Source organism: Oenanthe melanoleuca, chromosome Z, assembly GCF_029582105.1.
Source record: "Oenanthe melanoleuca isolate GR-GAL-2019-014 chromosome Z, OMel1.0, whole genome shotgun sequence".
In the NCBI taxonomy this organism is placed as follows: Eukaryota; Metazoa; Chordata; class Aves; order Passeriformes; family Muscicapidae; genus Oenanthe; species Oenanthe melanoleuca.
The window spans coordinates 42,797,100-42,822,103 of record NC_079362.1 but is presented as its reverse complement, the minus strand read 5'-3'; the positions used below and the strand labels follow the sequence as shown (position 1 = coordinate 42,822,103).

At 36.5% G+C, this 25,004-nt stretch overlaps 1 protein-coding gene across 1 annotated transcript in view; it reads right to left on the bottom strand.

The window, feature by feature from the left end:
• PRUNE2 (prune homolog 2 with BCH domain) overlaps positions 1-25,004 on the bottom strand; it is a 128,615-nt gene that overhangs the window by 11,406 nt on the left and 92,205 nt on the right. The window contains exons 10-13 of the mRNA XM_056514077.1: positions 13,715-13,794; positions 12,627-12,827; positions 7,321-7,497; positions 2,995-3,097 (exon numbers count right to left, since the gene is read on the bottom strand). Coding sequence (XP_056370052.1) covers positions 2,995-3,097; positions 7,321-7,497; positions 12,627-12,827; positions 13,715-13,794 — 561 coding nt within the window. The remainder of the gene's footprint in view (positions 1-2,994; positions 3,098-7,320; positions 7,498-12,626; positions 12,828-13,714; positions 13,795-25,004) is intronic.

The following is a 25,004-nucleotide window of genomic DNA, read 5'->3' as shown; positions in this document are numbered from 1 at the left end:
ACTTATTCAAATAAGAGGATTTAAATTCTTGTTTGGGACTATCTATGCAGATGGTCCACTCAGAAGTCCCTACCTCATTTGGGAGCTGATCAACACAGGAATTTTCAAATTGCTCTCTCTACTATCCAGCCTCAAGGCATGTCTATGTAAAAACTAGAATGCAGAACTGCAAGTCACACCTTAAAAACCTGAATGCCTGAGTGCACTCACTACAAAAGACAGCTCTATCCCCAAGCATAATGGCCCCTTTCACAGCTGTATGGGAATGCCTCACAATCTAATCTGACCCTTACATGCCTTAGGACACATCTTTAAAAGAATAGTAGGAGATCTAGCTCCCACCAGAGAGTGGTATTTTACCTGGGCATAAAGTCGGCAGCCATTAACCGGAATAGTTCCATGCATTTGGTAAATCCCATCCCAATCACTCCTTCAATGCATCCCACTGCTCATTTTTACCTTGCTTTGTGCATTGCCTGATTTTGCCTGACATTTGTGAAGGCTTATGTCTAACAGTGATATAGGAAAGCTAGGGATTGCATTGACAGTCTGATGCATCAAGCTTCATTTAACAGCTACTTTAACAAAGCTACTATTTGACAGGTTATAAGATTAGCCCTTCCCATAGGGCAGAAGGAGTACTAGTATTTAGTACTTTAAAGGCACTTAAACACTGAAACATATAGAAGTGCATAAGTACATATTAAAATACTACAAGTCTGTCAGTTATGGAGCACAACAATCTGAAAAATGTCTGTTTATTAACTCCAAAGGATTTGTACCTATTACGAATTAATTGGTACCACTAAGAAAAATCATGCATATTTCTCATCAGAATGAGAAGGCCTATTATGATAAAAAGGAATCTTTGCTAGTTTTTTATTCATATCGCACTAATCTCACTTTCACATATTTTCATTCAACAGCTCTTATGCAATGTATATTGAATTAGATAATTTGCTATTTTAAGGATGCTGAGCTCCCTTGCAAACCCTACCCAACTAATAATTTCTTATTATTTGGTAATAATTTCCTCATTGACTAGAACAACTGAATCACTCAGAAAGCAAAGTGATGGTTTTGTTTTTGAAGTGTAGTTTTTCAAATTGAGACTGTTTTAAAAAAATTTAATCTGTGGACTTTCAGGAAGCCACAAATTAAACAGTAAATTTTCAGTGTGGTTCCACAAAAATTATCTACAAAAACTGCTGTAGAAGCTGTTTCAAGCATTTTCACCTGAATTCAATTTTACAGAATTAGTCAATATAAAAAAATAGAAAGAAGATAATTGGAAATGTGAAAGGAATACAGATGGGAAAGGAGCAATTGAGGACAGTTGTTAATCAGAAACTAGAGGTAGCTTATATGCTACCAGATACTACTATACACACTGTATTAAAAAAGTGGTTTGCAGTTCTCTCCAGATCCCTATATAATTCAATAATAAGGAATTACCAAATATTTTAAAACATCAGTTACTGTATATTTAGTAAACTGTTGCTGTAAACTGTTTAGTAAACTCCCTGTATTTCTATTTTTTGTGTAATTAACAGACCTAGAACAGAAAAACTTGGTGAACTTACTCCTTTTTCTTGTTCTCCTAGAGAGAGCCAATTATCTACAAGCCTTAATACAAGCTGCAAGTTCACAGCCAATGTGAACTCACATTTATATTACTACTCCACAAAAAGTGCCTTATAAAACCGCCTTCAGCAATATCCTTAAGCCATGAGGAAAAGGCTCTTAAGGCCTTCCCTGCAGACTTAATTTATCACTGTACTTATATTTGTATTTGTATTTGTATTTGTATTTGTATTTGTATTTGTATTTGTATTTCTATTTCTATTTCTATTTCTATTTCTATTTCTATTTCTATTTCTATTTCTATTTATTTGAACAAGGGTCTTGGGTGAAGTACAACTACTGAATGTCAGTCATGGTTACAGTCAGCTTTGTTCCCTCCTTATCAAGATAAAACTACTGTAGTAATTCCTTCCTCTCTTCTAAAACACTGGGCAGTGTGTGCATCAGTTACTGCAGACAACACTGAGTTCCTAGAGGCTCTGCCAAGCAAATTGTATCTGGTTGTTCTGACCAGAAACTAAAACACTGAATCTCGATTTTCACACATACAGACAATGTGAAAGGCACTGGCTGCCAGTAAGTACCTCTTCTCAGACTGGAATATTAAGGGGACCTGGGTCTGTGCTCTCAGTAAGCTGCAAATGGTAAAGGCCAGGTGTCCTGCTGGCTTTAGAAATTACTTACTGTGCTTTAGCACAGAAAACATTGGAATGATTGATTTTTTAACAGCTGTAAATGGAAATAGCTGAAGGCACTTCAGGAGAGTGCTGCCTTCAAAATTTTGGGCTGCCAAACCAATTGTTATTAGGAATAATTTTCCTGTGATAGATTTGGGGCTACGTGGCCAAATTTGTGTCCGGCCCAACTGGCTTCTGCCCCTTCTAGCTGAATCAGAAGCAAATGGAGTCAGGAAACACAGTTAGAACTGCTTGTGTCAGCAATTGACACTTGTACTGTTTTTAAAAAACAAGTGTCAAAAAAAAAAGTAACTGTAACTCCTAAACCCAAGACAGCATATATTAAAAATACATTTAGGGATACATCATGATAATACATAATAATGAACCATGAAAAACAGTCTAAGCCGCTGATGATTGCTCTCTGCAAGTCCTGGAAATCATTAGTGAAATAGTGCAAAGACTTTAGTCCCAGCAAGGTGAAGATGTCGCATTTCTTGACATCTGGGGACATGCTAACAGTCAGATTTGGTCCTGACAAATAAATACACCTTAATTTGGGAAGGTGAGTAGGTAAAGTATACCAAAATAATTCTCCACTGAGCAGTTTATCTAAAACTATTTTCCTTGTCACTCCCCTTCTAACAACTAAAATTACACCTAAAGGAAAGACACTGCATAATTTTGAGTACTAACTCAGAAGACTCTGCCACATTGCTCACATATCACTCACAGGAAAAGATTTTCCATGACATAGTTGTAATCAGTTCGACTGCTGTCTGGCAAGAAGCATGCTGCAAACACAATGATAGCATTCAGACCATCACCATAGTATCCTGTGGAAAAAAACGAAAACACATTTTTATCTTTGTCAAATACTTTTAACAGGATGAATTTTAAAAAAAATCTCAAGGTCCTGTAATAAATCTACTATGTCTACTGCTGAAGCAAACCAAAATGCTTCATACCAAAGGTTTGAAAATGTATGAGCTATCATGAAGTGATAAGGAAGCTGGATAGTCAGCTAAGCTGCATCCTTAAAAACCACACATAGCACAACTACTAGTAAACTTTTTATAGTGACCAGCAAAAAAGCCTCCTAAGGCTTCTACTTCTGGTTCACTGCAGCTCTATGGCAATCATGTACTGAATCCTCACCTCAGAATGAGGAATAAGGGGCAAAAGAAAATATCCTACATTTGTTGTCCTGCATTGTTTATGTTTCACAAAGTCTTGCAGTCCAATCTCAGTTGGCCTGTGCAGCCTCAATAGCTTTAGAACATTACAATTATGACTGCACTATCCCTTAAAAGCTCTTGGGGATCCAGGAATTAAATCCTTTGCTACAAGTTTTGTGTAAATTACTTTTTAACCTTGGATACTTCAGTTGTCCAGGCATTCTCTGGGCTGCATCACTGCCTAATGATAGCTGTTAATCTTCAAAGCTGTAGCACTACCATTCCAGGGCCCAGCACAGTTGCTTATTATCCAAAAGAAAATGTTCCTTTTTCATGATGGATTCATGTTGGTTAATCTTCCCCACAACCCTTTGCAGCTGCTATAAATTTTCTGTATTTATCACTAACAATAAATAAAAAAAAACCTCCCACATTTCAGTTGAAAGTTTTGCTTAAAGGATACATGCAATAAGGAGGGAATTTATAAAGATGTAGGAATGGTTGCAGATAGACAGCACCAGCAATGCATGGATAGAAGACAGAGAAACTCAGAGAACACTCGAAAACCTTTTGAGTCCAGGAAAAACTGACATTGAGGGAGAGATGATAATGTTTTATAATATCAATTCCTCTGAGGAACATGTTTTCATGACAAAAATTAAAGGATAATACTAACACTTTCAGTCTTTCCAAAAGGAGATTTTAAGATTTTTACAGTGCTTTCTGGATATTAGAGAGCTATATCCAAGCCTAACTAAAGTGTACACAGAACTCCAGTCCTGTTTTCAGCACATATTATTATTATTATTCAGTTAGATTATTTGGAATTGTGCTGGTTTTGGCTGGCAGAGAGTTAATTTTCCTCAAAGAGGCGAGTATGGGGCTGTAGTTTTGATTTGTACTGGAATCAGATGGTTGATAATACAGAGATGTTTTTGTTACTGCTACAGTGTTCACAAAGCACCAAGGCCTTTTCTGCTTTTCCTGCTGCCCCCCACCACACAGAGAGCAGGCTGAGGATGCACAAGAACTTGGAAGGGGAGGAGGACACTGCCAAGACAGCTGACCCTAGCTGACCCCAGGGACATTCCAGACCATATGGCATCCTGCTCAGGAGGGGAAGGAGGAGGAAGTAAGAGGGGACATTTGGAGTGATGGCCTTTATCTTCTCGAGTCACTGTTTTGTGTGAGGAGGACCTGGTCTCCTGCAGATGGCAGAACCTGTCTGTCCTTGGGAAGCAGTGAATGAATTTCTTGTTTTGCTTTGCTTCTGTGCATTATGCTTTGCTTTATGCATTGAACTGTCCCCGTCTCAACCCAAGGCTTTACTCACTCTCCTGATTCACCATGTGGGAGTGAGTGACTGACTGTGTGGGGCTTGGTTGCCAGCTAGGTTTGAACAACAACAGGAAAAAGCAGTATTTCTCTCCCTCTCAGGTTTACAAATGAGGAAATAGGGAGGACATTTTCTTCCTTCCATTAATTTAATAAAACTTTAAAAGACTTTAAAATAAAGCAATCTGTCCAGCTGGCACAGGAATTTGGCAGTAAGAGCACATTATGGCAGGTGCATCCACTAAATTATACAGCACAGTTTGCAGTTCATGGAAAGGAAAACAATTATGTGCAGATGCTAACTATCAACACAAAGATGAAAAATCCATGGATAAATCTAAGCCACTTTTTCTCACACATGCTTGAAGAGAAGGAATGCTCACCCTAGGGAAAAATGTATTTTAATTCATCACTCAAAGCCAGTAAATGCCCATTGCCCAAAATCTCAACCTTAGCAATGAAAAAGATCTCTAAGAAATTTCTCCATAGAATATGTTGAAGAAAATCTCAAACTTACACTGCCAAATTTACTCTCCCCTTTCCTATTCTGTAGCTACCACCTAAATTTGCTGTTATCTGTCATTTGCTAGGGAGGAATGCTCAGTATTTCTTTGAATCATCAAGAAATGCTTGACTTGACTTCCTATTGATTAATTTTAGTCAGAACTTATTATTCCTGAGACTAGAGAAAAGACTCCTGGCCCTCTAAACACTCCACTGAAGTATTGCCAAAGGGAACTTCATACGGAATGGGCCTTGCTGCCATAATGAAGAAATTGTTCCAGCTGTCCAAAGGTTTCCGCAGTAGATGCAACAAAGTGATTTTGTTTCCTTGTCTTCAGTCTGCCACTTCATAAACACAGAATAGAATCCAGTCCATAGTTTATTTCGATTTGCCTAGGTATCAGGAAAAACTTCCAGTTTAGGCAGTGGCAGGCTGAAACCTATTGTTACATTTTAACACTGTTTGTTTTACCATGACTAATGCTATTGACAAACACCCTTTCAAAAGTAAAGAAAACTAAATGTTCTTTATCTTACATTTGAATGATCTAACAAAACATCAGACATGTAAAATTTGAATTCAAATTGTTTCATGCTGAGAGTAGAGCTGAATTACCTCTCCCATTAAACACTGAATTTTCACAAAAGCTGATATAAACATAAACTTCAACATCTAGTAGTAAAGATACAAGTTTTTACCACAAATGCATATTGACTAGTTTAAAGCATACAAAAAATATATAAAAATACATAAAATATATAAACAAGCAACACCAGCAAGGCCCAAAAATATTTTGTGTTTGTTTCCTAAATTAAGCCATCTGGGTATGTTTGCTAAACCGCATCTGAGGTGTCATCACATTCATAAATCTTTGATGGTAGTGTTGTAGTGGAAAAATGCTTGGAGGCCTAAACATCTTTATTAATTCTGGTTAAACTTTCTGCACATTGGCCACCATGAATACCTGTAGGCGAGCATTTAGCTGCTTTTAAAGTAAAAATTAACTATAATTTATTTATGCAATTTTACCAGATAGAGGCTTAACACTGAAAATATTCTAACTTTAATATTTTAGTATCTTTAACTGATGCTGTAGATCAACAACACTGTGACAAAAGCATTTTCATATAAATTCATAAATCTTACCTCTGAGATGCCATGTTGCCTGCCTCAGTTTTTGCAGGAATAAAACAACTCATCTTAACCTAATACTGTCCTTAACAGATAGCAAAGAGCGTCCCCCAAAAGTACAGAATCCAAAGATAAGCCAAACCTGAGACACCAATGAAAAGGCACTTGGAAAGCCTTGTTTTATTTTCATCCTTCAACTATAGTAATACTTATCCATTTGAATTAATTTATATAGACATGTAACACTGAAACTATAAATTCTCTGAGGAAGCTGGGAAGCAGATGAACAAATGAGAAAACATAGCAAGCACAATGGGGCCATTTTCCTACTTTAAATGTTTTCTTTGATATGTTATTTGATACCAAATTATATAAAAAATCCCATAAACCAGTTCCTAGTGAAAAGCTGCTGACAACTATAAATGGCAGAAAGATAGCATAAGGCGAGTAGCCAGATGAATGTAAGCCCCATGGAAAACTATCTTTTTTCTTTTGCTACTCTACTTGTTTAGATCTGTGCAACAACATGTATCATTCAGCAAATCCCAGAGCATTATACTTCCTCACACAAAAGATTTTATCGAAACTCACCAAATAAAGTTTTCAAAATTTTATTTTGCTGTAGCTAAAAAGCTTTTTGACTTCTTCAAGAGAGTTTTACCCTACAGTGACCAGATTGTTCCTGACACATATATGTCACTATGCTGCTTCCAAAATGGCTTTGAATTTAGAATTCTTTTTAGTCATTGCCACATCAAATTGAAAATCTGGGTGATCTCAGCCAAGGCTGAAAAATAAATTCTTCCTCCCCTTGTCAGTATGACAACAGAACAAAAATAAAAATAAATCATGATCAATAAAGCATGAATTTTTTACATCAATTGAAAAAAATGCTTACAGCTGCTCCTACCTCCATGTGAAATGACCTTTTTGTATGGTTCAATCACTTTCATATCAATTCTCTGTTCTTGTTCTCCAATAACCACTGTTCTCCATAACCTGTTGTCCTCTCGCTCCTCTTCAGCAGTGTACTCTGGAATTGATTCAGACTCCTCCTGGGAAGCATCCTTAGCAGCAGTCTGCTCTTCTGGAAAGTAGAACTCTATATATTACCTCTTCCTCTAAATATTTTTGCTGCTAGATACAGTTGAGATGTATGACTGAAATGAACTGCATTTTTACATGGTATAAATAAGAGCAGAATGTGACTGATCATCTGACAGTCAGTAAGCAAGAACATTTTCTTAAGACATCATTATGAACATGAAAAGAACAACAGGAATTATCACTATGCAGAATACCATCAAGGGATTTTTGCATCCAGTTGGTAAAACTGAGCAGCTGCTCACTAGAGCTACTGCATGGAAGGCCTTCTAAAATTCATGCTGAAGGTATGAGAGCTATATTAACCCTGCTCTGCCAAATAAAAGTGAGCATAGCAGTACTTCATGACTAGAGAGGAATTACCAGACAGACACAGCTTGCCAACTTTTTCCCAGTTTGTCTCCAGTCTCTACATCCGCTACCAGCAAATGTGAAGAACACTCATCTCTGTCTGGTTCAGTCATGCTGACTCCTCATATAAACACAGTAGTTGCCTAGTTAGCCCCTAGGACTGTCTGAGGATAATACCAGTGTTCTCCTGCTGTGAAGTATAGAGTCAGTCTGACCTGTAGTGTGACCACCCTAGAGAGAATATGGACATATAGTCTGCAGACACAATGACCACAAAAATGTAACTGTATAGCTGACAAGTGACCATAAAGTCTCTCTGCTGAATACTCTTAGTTTCAAAAACACTGGGAAATGATTAAAAAAATCTGCATTTCCATTGCACATTGATGGGACTGCCCTTAACAATAAATTTAACTACATTTCAGTTTTTAAAATTTAATGACTGTTCACAGAGAAACTGACATAAAAAGTAATTATGTCCATAGCTGGAATTATTTAACTTTCTTCTTTAGTTATTGTTACAATGTACTGTGTTTTCCATGGGGGGAAAATACCCTCTCTTGTACTATTCTTGCTCAAGCACTCTTGCATTGTGGTTCTGTGTATGTATTATTAATATAACTTCATAGTAAAGATCCATAGTAAATTTTATGCATAACACATATGACTGGCTCTGCAGTCATAAGAGCAGAATTTGAATTGCAAGTCAGTAAGTGAGGTAACAGTAAACAATAATACAGTGAGATACATAATGACATACAATGTGTACATAAAAAGTTGCAGGCATCCTATTTGAAAATAATAAGGAGATTTGTGAGAATTAAGAATAAAAAAGAAGCAATTTTAATTGACAAGAACTAAAGAACACGTTTCATAGGTGCCCTCAAACCTTTCTATGTGTTGGGTTATCCACAGATGTGCCTCTCTGATTAATCCTTCTTCTTGAACCACTCATATAAATCAAAGTATATGATCCTCAAAACACACTAGTTTATCATAAGAATTAAGTAAGTTATCTGTGAAATCCAGAATATAATAGCATACTGCATGTATACCACATATAGCTACATAGAAGCTACAGGCACATACACATACATGTACTAACTATTAAACTGAATTCTCCATTAAATCCTACCAACAATTTCACCAAATCTGTTACAATCACCAAGTTCTCTAACTCCACAAAAATAGCTTCTAAAAAAGATAGGTTGAGCCCATATTTACTGCTGCACTAGGACTAACAAAGTCTGAATTTCTACTGCTACCTGTCTTGTATTTTCTGTCCCTAATACAAAATATTATTAGGGAATTATATTGGCAGAAGGGTCTCACCCTGAAGTAGACTCTCATGTGCAATGTAATCTGAATCTATAAATAATTCTTTATAAATAATACTTTACCTGCCTGATAGAATCTTGAATGAAAGGAGGAATATTTCACTTCTTTCTTCACTGTCTAACCAACTAATGAGTTAAAAACATACTCAAATAAAATTGCATTAATGGTGGAAACAGGGATGGAAAAGCAAGACACATATACACGTGCACCTCTAGTGTGACCATGAAGCCTTTTTTCCTTAAGAACTCCAAATAAAGTGAGTTTGAGGAGATCTAAGGTTGGAAAAAAGGACAGTCTGAACAAAAAGTGACTTTTTTTCAAGTATAATATTTCAAATTGGTTTAACAGCTGCTGCTCAGCAGATTATATACTAAGGAACTGAAGAATATATTCATGCCTTTCTCAGGGCACAATGCTCATGATGTTTAACAATAGCATTCAAATTTGAAATACCATGTATTCTGTGACACTGGGAATAAGCTTACATAATGCATAACCCCACTGCCCCCAAGCCTAGGTATCTTAATGCAATTGTCCATGTTGTCATTTTTGCAAAGGCACTGCTGGAAGCAATACGAAAATTACATGCCTACAGCCCAGTTATGCAAACTTCAACAATGGGGCAGCTCATTCCTGTAATTGTCTCCACAGGATACAATTATGCAGCTCAGGTACTTTTAGAATAGATGGGAATTATCAACACAGACTGTCTGGTTAGCTGAGTCCTTGTGAAGTAGAAACATGACTGAGGCACTGAGGCAGAGAAGTGCAGCTGGCAGAACAAACTTTAATAAAAAGAGGCTGGGCTACATACATGGCTGACCAATGCTTAAACTGTACTTGGGGTTTGATTTTTTTTTTTTTTTTTGTTTGTTTGTTTTGTTTTTTTGGTTTTTTTGTTTGTTTGTTTGTTTTTGGTTGGTGAAACTTAAGACAATGAAAAATTACTAAGACTCTGATAAAATTTACAATGTTGAAATTGGATACATTAATTATTTCTTAATAGAAATGGTAGTAGATTGCCTCTTCTGATGAAATAGCTCTTCTTTACTGCCTGGAGTGTTGATTTTTGCAGAGAAAGATGCACCAGTATGAAATTCAGAAAGTAAATAAATATCAGCAGAAAAAAACAATAACCATTCTCACTTTATAAATAGTGCTAATTTGAGAGCAGGCCTTCACTGATACTCATATATGGTTTCAGAAATGCAATTTGTATGTCATATAAAGCAATAATCATAAAAAGCTCATTTCAGAAACTAGTGTGGTTTGTATAGGGAATGTTGGAATGTATGGCATTAGTGACTAAAACCCCCGCTGCATGAAATGGATGATCAACCAATCTCTGAACAATTCAGGTGCTTGTTCAAGACAAGTACTTTATTATTTCTGCTCTCATCTTATCTTTCATGCATATTGCAGTTGTGATGATTCTTCTTCACCTTCATTCTTTTGAAAAAATGGGTTTCAGTATTACTTATAATACAGAGACATTTTTCATTGATAAGGTGGGCCCCTGAACCATGGCAGAAGTCTTGCATCTGAATGTCTTTTGTAGTTTAAAGGGACCTTCAACAGCCTGATCATGACAAAAATCACTGTCCTTTCTAGTCTCAGCAGTTATGTTTTTCTCAGTATTTACTTTTCTGGGTTTGGCAGCAGTTAGGAACATTGGACTGTGGGAGATTGCTGGTAACATCAGTGTGTGTACCAGCTAATAGCAGAGTACAGAAGTACAAAGATAACAAAGGCTATTTACCATGCAAATAAGCCATTCTGCACTAGTTCTTAGGACTATAATCTCAGCTATCAGATTAACATTACATATAGCCAACTTCTTTTATTGCTGGCTTATCTTGATAAATTATTTTTTTTTTGTCTTTTCTACTCTTTTCACGGCTCATCTCAGCAGAAGACATTTTTACTATTAACTATCTAAAATAAAACTACACAACTGTATAATGTCACCAAAACCAGAAGGACCCTAAGCTCTTCACTTAAGAGTATGGGGAAATTGCTCTAGCTTTAAGAACTGAATGAATCACCACATTTAGGAAGCAGAAAAAAACACACTGAGAGGAAATGCCTGCCATCAACACAACTGCTACCAAAATCACTGGAGTTTAATTTAATTACTTGAGGGCTTAAAAGCAACATCTGTTCTACTGCAGACTAGAGACTTCTTCTCTCACATGGCAGTCACAACAGTCTAAGCTGGTGAGCCCGTGTGTGTGTGTTAGTTTTAATCTTCGGGATAAAATCTTCTAACCATCAAGCAACTCATCATCACACTCTGCACCATCCCATAAGGAAATCAGTCTCCTCATGAGAGGTAACATTAGAGATGCTCATGCGTGATTGAGTACACAGTAATGCCTCTTTGGCAATACTACTTAAAATAATGCAACTATTCTTGTATGCTCCAGCAAACTCACTAGCATTAGGGAAAGCAAATGCATGAGAAAATTCAATTTAAACTGATCCATGTTTAAAGTTTTTCTCTGCTCTCAGCTGTAATATGTTCACACTTATTCTCCCCTCAAATAGTTAGTGATCTACTTGTATTTACATCAGCAATCACAGTTCTTACATATTTACATTTTATAAGGTACTAGAAAGGAAAATCATGAAACTATGCAAATGAGTAAAACTTCTACATCATTTCTAGAAAAGAAAATTATTAATACATGAAGGAAGAGTGAAGTATCCATTGCACTCTTCAGGGTGCATCTATATTGTACGGCTAGCTCTTCTGAGAAAGGACATTAAAATTAGCAGAACATGAAATTCTGTTGTTCCACCACCTGAGCTAGCTTTATCATGCCATCCACACACCTTCCATATCTCAGCTTTCCAATCATGGGAATAAAAAGGAGACCTTTCTTCCTAACAAAAGACCTCTCAGCACACTGTGTCTATCTCACTTATATATTGCAAAATCTCTGGTGCAGCCAACATATTTTGCACAAAGTTATATTCCTAGATATGATGGACCTAACTGTAATCCAGAGCTAGGCAGAGCTGCAAGAATGCTGTAGTTAGCTACAGTATTCTCTAGAGGAACAGCCAGCTGCTCTCTCCTTCTTGAACAATTGTTTCAGACTAAGTACTGAAACAGTACTTACTGTTACAGACTAAGACAGGACTTAGAATTTCATTCTTCCTAGGTAGCTGCTCTTTTTAAATTCTCTTTATTAATTCAGCTGTACTATTTCTTTCCACACACTGAATAAATAGGAGGATAATACTTTATACAGGAGAAATAAAGGTTAAAAAATAGCAGACAGTAAAAAAACCCTGAATGTCTAGTATTAACTCTCAAATGCTTTAACCATAGTGATAATCTGAAAGACAAGGAACTGAGCATGTGAATAGTAAAAAAGAAATAGAGATGAACTGTACATTTGAAATCTAAAATATTACCTTGCCCAGTGTATTCAAAAGAGTCTGCTTCATCAGGAGTGTCAAGCTCATCTACATTAATATCAATTTCATCAGGTGTATCCAAATTATCATCAGATAATATAGACCCTTCACTCTGGTCCAATGAGAGATTGATGTTTGGAGCAGTGAGTTTTATCCTTCTGGGTTGGGAACCATTAAGATCAAGAGAATTGGGAGGTTCTGAATAAAAGGAGAAAAGAAAAAAAAAGAGAAAAATAACTTTATCTACTCCACATACAATTAACATCCCAGGTACTCAAAAACCTTTAAACACACTGAGATAGATCAATTCTAGTAACATCATGACATTCAAGATCATCTAACACAAAACTCAAATATTGGCATTGATGTTTAATGAAATGAAACAAAAATCTACAGGAGCAGCAAATATAGCTCAGAGCTCTTAAATTATGCTAAATCCAGATTCACTTTTTTGCAATCATTAGAAAAAAATCAGGTTTTCGTGCTCTGACCCACAATATTTAATTATTTAAAGGACAAATACAGATCAATTTGAGTTATGAATCAAGACACTGCTGAGTCCTGGAAAATTCATATGAGTTAAAAGCCATTGTAAATATTTATTTTCTTATGCACTCAGTGTTGATTTGCAAAAACTTACATCTTTAGCTTTAACTATAAAATATCCTACTCAATACAATAAAATATAAAAATCACGAGGCTCTTAATCAGTCTTAAATAGAAGTAGTATTCAACAAGACGAGAGCTAGATAAACCTTTGCTCTTTGCCTCTGCCTTGTATGGCATATTTCAGGTTGTTCTAACTCAGTTCACTTAGACAGAAGTCAATTACAAAATTAATAACACAGACTATTAAAACTTTACAAGGATTAAACAGGTGGCAACCATGCCCAAGAGAAAATGTTACACTGTAATTATCATTTCTCATGTGAGGAAGAAAATTGACTAAATAAAGCAAACTCCAGGCTTTTTTCTTTTTAACACTGAACTGATTCTTTACCAGCACAGAAATATCATTCTCACTGCATAATTAAAGGCCACAGGAATAAGATACAATTAAGAAAATGAGCAAGAGCTTCTCTCACCAGGTCTCATCTCCGAAGAACTGGGGCTTAGTACACCCTCAGCTAAGGGGATGTCCATTCCCATATCCTCTTGTACCAACCTGAGAGATAAATACAAAGTAAGATCTTTAAGAGATGTACAGCTCAGGATCTCATACAGAACTGAAATTTCCTCCAACACAGCTAGTTCAAAAAATCTGATTATAAAACTGATGTTGCAAACAGCAATATTTCTCGTTTTACACAAATGAAGTAGGTCTTTGGTTAACCAGCAAACTGGAGACATCATTCCAAGGAGATTCAGCTACTGTTTGTAAAACAGCATATTTGTGACTGTATATACAGTTACTGTACAGCAAAAATGAGTAGGTTTTCTCTTTCTTGGTATCATTTGTATCTTAGAGCAATTCTGACCCGAACCAGTAACACTGAAAAAGTTCAGAAAGTAAAAAAGTGAGAACCAAAACTACATCACAGATTTTCAAGGACTAAATTGTTGCAAATATCTTACTTGGACTTCATTTTTTGGAAGACACTAAGAAATTACATGTAACATACATACATACATACATACCTACACACATACATACACACATAAGGCAAGGAAAAGGCACTGAGTGGTGAAAATAGCAACAAAGAGTTAAATGTTTAAAGCAAGTTGACTTGAACTGTTTTCATGTCTACTTGTTATTTTAATGTTTTACAAAATACTTCTTGGAAGAACAGTTCAACTGCAAAGAAGAAACAACATTTTAAATCTTCAGGACAGTCTTAAGAGTTTCCAAACTATCTGCAAATGTATGATTTCAAGAGAGCTTCATTTACTTTATCATAATGCTTGCAGCATTTTATTGTGCATTACTGTTCCAAAATCTGGTTAGTTTTTTGTCCCCACAAAAGCTGAAGAACAGACCATTCTTACACTTCAACCAACAGAACTGGGAAGAGATGAAAGCTGGTACTTCTCCCTGCAACATCATCACCTATAGATGATTGAAGTGATTCAGCTGAACAGATCTAAATAGTTGTGGCTTATTGCTCTTGCAGTTTCTTCCTGCCCTCACTTTCCCAATGAGGACTACCCTCATTATTTGATTGTGTCCAGACAAGACCCTTTGGTCAATCACTGTACCAAAGTATAAGTACAGTTTCTGTGATTGCCAGTTAATTTCATATAAATTAAATGTAAGTGTGCATATGTAGGGCTGCCAAAGGCTTCACAGTGCATAAAGTTGAAAAGGATCTCTACATCAAGCCCCATGAGGTCAAATCCCCAGTACAGACAGGTAAACTAGAGACCTCCCACTTTTCCATGAGACCACAGAGAACACAGTTTAAATCTCTGGTCAATCATGTTTTGTGCTGCTCAGCTTACAACCAAGCCTTGTCTCTCAATAAAAACTGATTTTTACTGATTTTGATTTTATCCCCACAAACTGTACAGTATGTCTTTCATAAATACAGAGATGAACACCTTAATGATTTTACCAAACATATAAATTCTGGAATATGTTTAATTACTGTCAAAGAAGGCTTGGAACACTCTTTCTCTTAGCATAAACAACAGAATAATGAAGAAATTTGATTAAAGTATCCTGTTCATTAATAAAAAGAAGGCACTAATTGCCTGTAAGGTACCATTTCCTTTCCCCCTCTACTCTGTACAATTATCTGCATTCAGAAGTACTGAATGCCACCACAACTTACAAAGATAACATAAATAAATCATTAGAGTATTTGCTTTTTTTTTTTTTTTTTTTTTTTTTTTTTTTTTTTGTGGTGGTTTTTATACAATCCATAGAAAAATACATACAATGAAGTCTGATTCATTCATCTGAACTAACTAGAGAGAAACCCTAATTCAAAAGAAGTGCTATAAGTAACAGCTGGCTAAGGCAAATAACTGTAGTGGGAAGAATGTCTGGAGAGTATGAATATTTCTAACCCATTTTAAATTCAGATTAGGATTTTATGTGGGGCTTTATTAACCTTTCAAAAAAAAAAAAAAAAAACAAAACAAAAAAACAAACAAACAAAAAAAAACCCCAACAAACAAAAAACCATGAAAAGTTCTTTGATTAAAGCACCTCAGTACTAACCTATGACTTATGGGTACTCAAGAGTTTGTATTTTGGTTGGAAAGAACAGAATTTTGGCACTGTCATTCAAACCATTAATTTGTGGTATTTCTTACAGCTTTATCAGACCAATTGGCAACTCCTTACTGCACAACCTTTGGAAATTACTGGAGGAAATTATTTGAAAGGAAATGTTCAAAGTTGTGTGAAGAGTAAGACACAGCAGGGTAGTGAAATTTCAGACTTTCTGCAATAAAAAGAGACACTATTCTCAGTATAAAACAAAAAAATTGTTTAAGAATGAAGATCATCTTTTCCTCTGTATGAAAAGAGAATGACTGAGTTTATGTACTCTATGCCTACAGAAACAGTGACAATTTTAACCTCAAAGAAAACAATTTCCCATAAGTAATTAATTCACAAATTTAGAGTTGCATAACTTTTGCAATACCTAGGACATAATTATTCTAAATCGTGATGCTTCTAGGGTTATCTCAAGACTGCTTTTTTCCCTGTGGCATCTTCTTTTTATGTATTTTCAACACTTATGTACTTGAATTGGTATTGTTGCTTTCTCTAGGGCCTCTTACACTTCCATGACAAAAATTTAAAGTATTCTGCTGCCTCCACTGGGACCACTGAAGCTGAGTTAAACAGATTTTTTTTATCAAAATTGTGAGAAACAGTACATTTCTAGGTATTAAAAGATATATGTATTTCATACACTTGTTTGAATTTCTTATGAAATTCAGCTACAAGTATATATACTCACTAATGGATTACAGTTAAACAGCATCATAATTTGCTTGTTGACACAATGTTTTTCATGTCAAAAAATCTGTACTGTTCTATTGGGTTACTCAATTTGGAAAGTAAGATTCTCTGCTCCTAAAAATGCTGGGTCAAAGCAGGCATTTAAGAATTGCTGACACAAGGGTCTCCATTTCATCTTTGACTACATAAAATGCTATTGCCTTTCAGAAGATTTTTTAGCAGAGATTAGATTTTCTTTATTTATTATTTTTTAAATATTTTTTAAAATTGCATCAGGTTCTTACCATCAAAAACAGTAAACTGACTTTTTGGAGAACAGATAATTTGACTCGGGAGCTAGTGTTATTTTTCCAAATCCTTTGTTCTTTACCCAAAGACATGAAAGACTCTTTGCCAGACACATATACCTTAAGTTCAGTGGAAGTTCTTAATTTTCATATGCCACAGTCAATATTTCAGTCATAAACTAATGGGCAATACAGGCATATTTAAAATAATATCTAAATGTCTGTGATATTGGGCCCCAACATATGGCTTCAGAATTGCTGTCACTAAGAGAATAAAGAGGATAAAAATGAAGATTGTTTTCTACAGAGACAGCTTCACATTTTTTGATTGATTTTGAGAGCATACTGTGCTGAGCAGCTCAGCACCTTGCAGAGTAATTTCTGGCTGTGCAGAAGCTCTCAACAGACCTCAGCAGGAACCCTAGTAATGGAAGTCAGACTCTTGAAACTTTTTTAAGGCAACTACCTCCTCTTCCTTTTCCATAGATTACTTCACATGCTTTCAAAATTCTGACTTATAAAATTCCTTGCCTTGCCATAAGGGTGCAGCTTATAACAAGGATGATGTGGATAAAAATATTTAAGAAAGAGAGATTTTTTTTTTAAATCCCCTTTTAATGAATGGTCCTATTGAAGAAATAAATTAAGTTACTTTAGAAAGCCCATTCTAATCAGGTATGATTTACTGGATTGATAAAAAGGGGATCTTGGAACAGAGGTCAAAGTCAATTAAGGTTTTTTGTGTCATAAATGACTTCTTTTATATTGTACACAGACTAGCCATTTAAGGATCAGCTGCACTGGGAATCAAGTTACTGATTATTTGTTCAGATATTCAGGTCTATGATCTTGTTCAGAAGCAGCTGAAACCCCCCCCATTTCTTAAAGGTGGATCAGAGATAGATACCAAATTCATATAAAAGGAGGACAGACTGGAGGCCGAAATACTTTCCTTATTCTTTTTTGCTTCAGACATTCTTACAGCTCAAAAGATTAATAAGCTTTAAATAATTCTTAATGCCCTCTCAAATAAGAATTTCTCAAAATTAAAGTTATCCTTCCTGACTTTTCTAGGTACAACAGCATTCTGCTATTTTGGAAAGAGCAGCTATGAATATTCACAGCAATATGTCATAATCCCTATGGGCTGTTCTGCCTCACCCTTGTGTCATCTGTGATCTATCACCAGTTTCCCAAGTTGCTCTGCAGCTATTACATACCAAGCTAATTTCTTTAGAACAAGATATGCTTCCAATGCACTGCTCTGAATATATACCTGAAATGTGCAAAAGAGATCAACGTTTATGCAGTTGTGACTGTCACCAAAATTTATTCACCAGCTGGACTTCAAAATGTATACATTTTCCCATTTTCTTTACTCATCATTGCAGAAGTTTAATCTGAAGTGGAGCCCACAGCTGCCAGGCACTTTTACTGGACAAGTAAATCATGTTTCCTCTATGCTGTTCCCTCTACATACAGAAATAATTTTCACAAGATGTCAAAAGTTTTTTAATAAGGTCTCAAACCATGATGAATCAAAGCAACTACATGGATGAAATCACCTCTGTGCATATTAACACATGCTTAGTTCCAATAGTAAATGTGAAGAGTGGAAATGAAATGCAGGAAATGAAAGGCTATTCAGAGACTAGACATTTAGGGTTTTTTCATCTTCTCAAATTCCATTCATTATGCAGCTTTACCCTGGTTTTGGATGAAGTAAGAGTTGTGCTGATAGCCCATTTTCTCACTTGTTTGCAATGAAAAATTGAGCTGCTTTGAAGAAGAATGCATGAAGTGAAACTTTAGGTACAAAAACAAGTAAAGGAACTTAAACTCAGAGAGTAACTTTTGCAGCACACAGGCAGCACTCCTTTGAACCCCTCCCGTCCCCACCCTGTGACACCACCCTTATGCAAGTACTGAGCCCAGGAAAATAGAAAGGAGAGCTTGAGGGATTGGATATGAGAGTATTTTCCTTGGAAGGTATGAAAAAGCCCTTGGCATTTATCCAGTAATGCCTGTCTACTGACTCTCAGCACAGCTCTGTCTGAAAGTGCCTTAGCATTAAGGAGGGTTAAGTGTTTTGCCAGAGTATGCAGTATCTCATGTAAACCCATCTCTGGCTGGCCTCATGCGTCTCAAGTAATTTTCATCACCCCACCTGGAAGATGTCTAACTTCTTTCAGACAAAACAAGAACTCCTTCCTACTTAGAAGCAATTAAAAGCCTTAGAAGAACCTAAAGCAATTGTTCAAACACTCCACAAACTGCAATTTACATCAAGGATATGTTTACACAAAATGTTTTCTCAATTGCTCCATTCCTCTTCAGCTTACAATTACAGAAAGGCATATAAATTTAGAGCCAAAATATATTACCAAATACATGACTTAAAAGGGGTACTTTGCTGTCACCCATCTCTGCAGCTACTTGTCATGGTTTAAGCTGAGCAGGCAACTAAGCATCTCACAGACACTCTTTCACTTTTCACATCCCAGTGGGATGGGGTGGAGAATACAAAGTTAGACCTGGGGGTTCAATGAGGAACAACGCAATTGCTCAACACCCTCCCAGCCATGCCAAACTCTACCCCTGAGCCATGATCAGTCCCCCCCTTGCTGGGTAACTCCCCAGATCACACATCAGGCATGGTGCTCTGCTATCAGCTTTGGTCAGCTGCTCCAGCCATGCCTCCTCCAGGCTTCCCATGCACCTGCTTGCTCGCAGGGCACGAGACATCAAAACTGTCCTTGACTTAGGGTAAGCAATACATAGCAGCAACCAAAACATCAGGGTCTTATCAACATTGCTCTCAAACTGAATCCAAAACACAGCACTAGCTGTACCATTTGAGAAAAAATGAACTCTACGCCAGCCAGAGGCAGGGCACTACTCCAGCATTCACCTCATCCATGTAAAATAATAGCAAAACCCATTCTGTTATCAAAATTAAACACTTGACATTTAATTTTTAGAAAATAAACTGTTTTGCATCTATATCCAAATGGCAAGTCTTTTGCTTTCTTTCATAGGGTTCCACACTTGTGGCTTGTAATTTCTGTGCCATTTCTGTTCAGAAGAGATATTACAGGTTTATAGACTATCTACAACAGCATTATTTAAAAGAACTGCAAACGTCTACTTACTACTTTTACTACCTGGAGTGCTCAGAAGAGAAAGTCAGTCTGTCCATCCTCTCCCAGTTGTAGATATAACTCTATAAACTGTTATAACTGAGATGCATAATTTCCAAGACCTCTAACACTACTGGACTAATAACAAATCCTAATGTAATCTACATGTGTTTGAGTTTTGATGCTTATTGTCCTGGTTACATATCTAGTAATGTTCTGCAAAGCCAGAGAAATGTTGTACATGCATACCTCAGTATCAACAGTGTCTACAGCTAAAAGGAGATGCTTTAAGAAATGGAGTCTTAAAATATGAATTTCAGAAATAACACCTGACAAAACAATGGGCTTTACTGTGAAGATACTTTGATGAAAATACACAGGAAGAAACAAGAGAAAGAAAGCAAGAACATTAGTCCCCAAAAGCCCAAATGGATTGTGCACTAAGAGATGAAGAAACTCATGAGCAAATGTACCCACTAAACCCAAAATTACTTCCCGTAACTAGTGCCCTGCTGCAAAACGTCTAGACAAGAAACAAGAATTTATTCAGAGATAAAAGAGACTGCAGTGTGAATTTTTTTGGTTCAGTAGAACTAATGATCCCTAAACTGCAGAAGAGTATGCAACAAATCAAAGTGACATACACTGTGCAAGATTTAGTCAGTATCAGTCAGAGTATTCAGCTCTATCCACATACCAAGAAAATTAGTGTATTGGAAGGAATCCACTCCAGGATATCTGAGACTATATAAGAGTAATTACTTTTACTCACAGCTGTGAAAATAATTATACTGTGTAAAGGTGACTTGTAAAAATGGATTAATTTTATAACCTCCCAAGACCTGAATTTAGCAACCATATGTTAGAAATTAACGGTGTTTCTATTGCTATTTATTTTGTTCTTAATCACAAATTAGTTTACGAAAAATATATAGATTGAGCACTATAATTTATGCATAGGCATGAGACTTTTATTCTCATATCTGTATAAAAAAGAAAAGGAAAAAAAGCTGTGATGATTTGAGCCAAAAGGTTTATTAATCAAACATCTGTGCAAGTGCTAACTCATCATTGTCATACTGCTTGCTGCATAGTAGATTATATGCTCATAATCCTATTTTAAAGAAAAATATGTCTTGATAGCCACAGAATAAGCCATTGCTAAACATTAGCAAAAATAATAACTTCCTTGGTTTTAATACTTCAGTTTTCATGAGCTGGCATTTTGCTCCATTTTCAGCATGGAAGTTGAATGACAAAGTCAGGCATGACAATAAGAGATAATATTCGTTCTCTAGAAAAATCCTGTATTATAGCCACAAGATTTGAGAATGTATTAAAGCTCTCTTGGAGCCACTGAACAAATTTTTTAACCATTCTTTACTAAAACATTTCCTAGTCGCCAGTCAAATTAATTGTTTAGTGTTTGTTTACCTACCCATCTTTTCCCTCATTCCTCTTTTTTTGCTTATTTGGCTCATTTTATTCCAGGAAACCAGTCATAGTAGTAGGCTCTCCTGGCTCCTCGTATCAGCTTAAGACTGTTAAAAAACAAAATCTGCTATTCTTAAGCAAATGCTGCTGCTTTCACTGCTGCTAGGCAGCCACACGCTGTCTGTCCTGACCCACTGCCAGCTCTCTCCCTGTGTCACAGCTCAAGAGAAGCAGGCAAAGCCATGGAGGGATGCAGAGAGCCATGAAGGCACAAATCCAAGTAAAAAGGGATAAGGGATTTCACTAGGCTATTTCATCAACCTTATGCACACACCCATGGATGAGGAAGGCCTGTGGAAGAGATACAGGGCCCCAGCCTTCTTCAATTATATGTGACTTCCAGCCACATGAAATAAAAATGCATCTTAATATAAAATGAGGGAAATTGAAGTCTCAACCCCAAATGTCTTGCTGAAATTGGGACTTGGAAATGCAAGCCAGGTTGATGCTGCCAGCAGCTGATCCCAGAGCCTCCAAAACCACACACCTTTATGGCATGAACATGGACAAGAAAAAATTCCTTAGGGTGGTGTTTTCAAAAAGCATCCCTACAATAGCACTGTCTCCAACTATGCCTCTTACAGAGAAGAGAAGAACCTGCAAAGTTCCTAACACTACCATTTTAATAATATTATCTTAAGACAGTACTCTGTGTGCAAAAGCAGGTAGAGAGTAACATATTCTAAGCAGAAGTGACATGTCACTTAGCATCTATTTCTTTGCTCAGCATTACACTTGTATACCACCACATGGTTTTGCCCTCAGAGCAGGGGCTGTTCTATCTTTGGTGCATAGATCAATGCTCCTTAATCTTTACTGAGACAGTGGAAAATCACCAGAATTAACAACACAAAATTGGGGAGCTTATGTATGGGTGCTGATCCATCAATATTGAAAGATGACAAGGTCTGGCAATATGCTGTGTAGGTTCAAAGCAATTAATTATTCCCTAAGAAAACTCAGTTTTAGTTTTCCCAACTTTTAAACCAGTTTCCCTTCCTGAATGTGTGGCTCACAGTGACCATTTTCCTGTCATACTGTGCTGTCAGGACTAACCATCAGAATACCTGCAGCTCCAAATGATGCAATTGGCATATGAGAAGCACTTGAAAAAGCACCTTCTACCCCGTGCAACCATCTGTACTTTCAGGAAGTATGCTAATAATTTGGGAGTAGTTAACAAGGGAGAGCTTGCAGGACCAGAAGCCAAAAAATCTTTAGACAGTTTTAGATTTTATACCCTACTGGACTTGTCTATTCTCCACTGGAGTTGTGGGAAATCCCTTCCAACTACTACAATCTACACTGTATCAAGCACATTTGTTTCCAAATGAAAACATGCTAAAACACCTCAGACTGCTCTTAACCATTATTCATAATCATTAGTTCTGAAACCGAGCTAGTACTTGAACTTCAGTGGCTATTTCTCTTAACAGTTGGTTTTTCTGTAATATTGGCAGCTTCTTGCATTGCTTAATGGACTTGTTTCTCTGCATGTATGGATGATGACAAGTACAGTGATGGTTGTACTTATTACCATTATTATTATTTATTCCCATCCTAAACTAGGCTGGAATGAAATGCCTTAGCAAAGCATCTTACAACAGGTGCAGTATGTCTTGCCCACATGGTAAAATGTGATGATGGCTTTTAGAGCTGCTAATTACAAGAATTCACTTAACATCCAGATGTACAGATTTTTTTTTCATCAGTCTATTAAAGCATTAGTATTTTTCTAACACTCTTCTGATTTCATGCTCAGCTTTTGGACAATATATTGATAGATAGGAAAAGATACATGGCAAATTTTTTTTATTATTTATTAGACTTCTATCTTTTAACTCCACTCTTACTGCTTTTCTCTTGTCCTATTTATCATCTCATTCCCTATCCTCAAAATACTTCTATTTCCTCAATACCTTAAATATTGTGAAATTCTTTCTCTTCTCACATCTGTGTCACTGCACTGCCAAATGTCTGCCTTCCATCTTTTCCATGCTATGGTATCAATGATTTCAAAACTTACATAGTGTTCAGTGTTATTATCATTTAGATTCCTAGTTGACCTACTACAAACTTAGAAATAACTAACAGCTGCATTTTCCCTGTCTTGGCTATGGATGACCTAAAAAAAAAAAAAGGCTCTAAAAGGTGTTAATGTCAAACCTTAGTCTCTCTTAAAGCTGCAGTTGTTGGAGATGTAATAAACAGTGGGGGAATTTAAGTGACAATGCAGAATGTGGAGTGGGAATTTTAACCAGAAAAATAAAATGGAAATATCCTATTGGGTGTAAACTGGTAACTGAAATGAATTCCCATCCATACTGGGAAATTATCAGCTTGGGAAAAATACAGGAAAAGTCCCAAACACGAGCCAGAGAAGACTCCTAATCAGGGCACATAAGCTCTACCAAAGCAGTGAAACTGGAAAACATGCTGGTCTGCAGCTTGCTTGCACTGGCAAGAGGTGTAAGGAGCAGGAAAGATTGTTAGACCCTGCAGGTGGCATGTGCAAAGAAAGATGGGAGATGCAGAAAGCCACCAGTTACCTTCTGAAGCAGAACTCTGTCACTGAGATGGAAGTACCACAGAAGCAGTAGGAAGATAAAAACCAACCCAAGTAAGGGAAAGAGAAGCTGTGAAAGAGTCAGAGTGACAGGAAATGCCAGACTGAAGAATTTATGATCAGGAAAGGTGAGAAAATGGGGCTCCTCCTTCCTCCACATGGCACTCCTCACATATTACAGCTAGGGAAATACATGGAGCAAGGTTAGCTATATGCTCTACTTTCAGCAAGCAGGCAGTGGTGTATCCACTGGGCAGTAGCCCAGCAGACAGCTCTTTAGAGTCTGCTGCCAGTGTGTAGGACACAGTCAGGTTTCATCTGTTAGCCTAAAATAAAAAAGTCCCATCTGCTGCTGCTTTAGGTGCAATGGCTGTAGGTAAGACCACAAACTACAAGATATACTAAGAACTAATAAAAAGTTAATTCTTAAAGTCCCATAACAGCTAAACCAATTGTCCTTCCTGCAATGTCCAAAGGAAAAACTAAGTAGATAAACTATGAAATCTGTCAAGCAACTGGAATGTCACTCCCACTTTCCTCTGCCTCAGTATCATTTGTTGTTGCAGTAGCACTGTTATTTTCTGAGTATTTATACAGAATGTGATAGGAAGTGTCTCCAGTCCTGAAGACACTACAGTGATTAAAAAAAGCCTTATCAATATTTACAGATGCTTTCAAAATCATGTTCTCACGTACACATTGTCTCTTATTAAGTTTGCAAGCTGCAACTTTTGCTCAAAGAAAGATTGGGGCTTTAAGATGGCTTTTTTTTTCTTATGCCTTTTCCCACACATATTTTACAAGCTGTAAGTAACACTGTTCTCCTATTACTGCTGAATAACATACAAAGGTGCCACAAAACTGCAGCACACTGCTTGTAGCAGGATCTAAGTTTTTTAAGTAGTAAATGTATGCAAAAACTAGATTTGTCTCTAACTGCATGAATTTTCTACTTTCCAGATTTATGTAAGG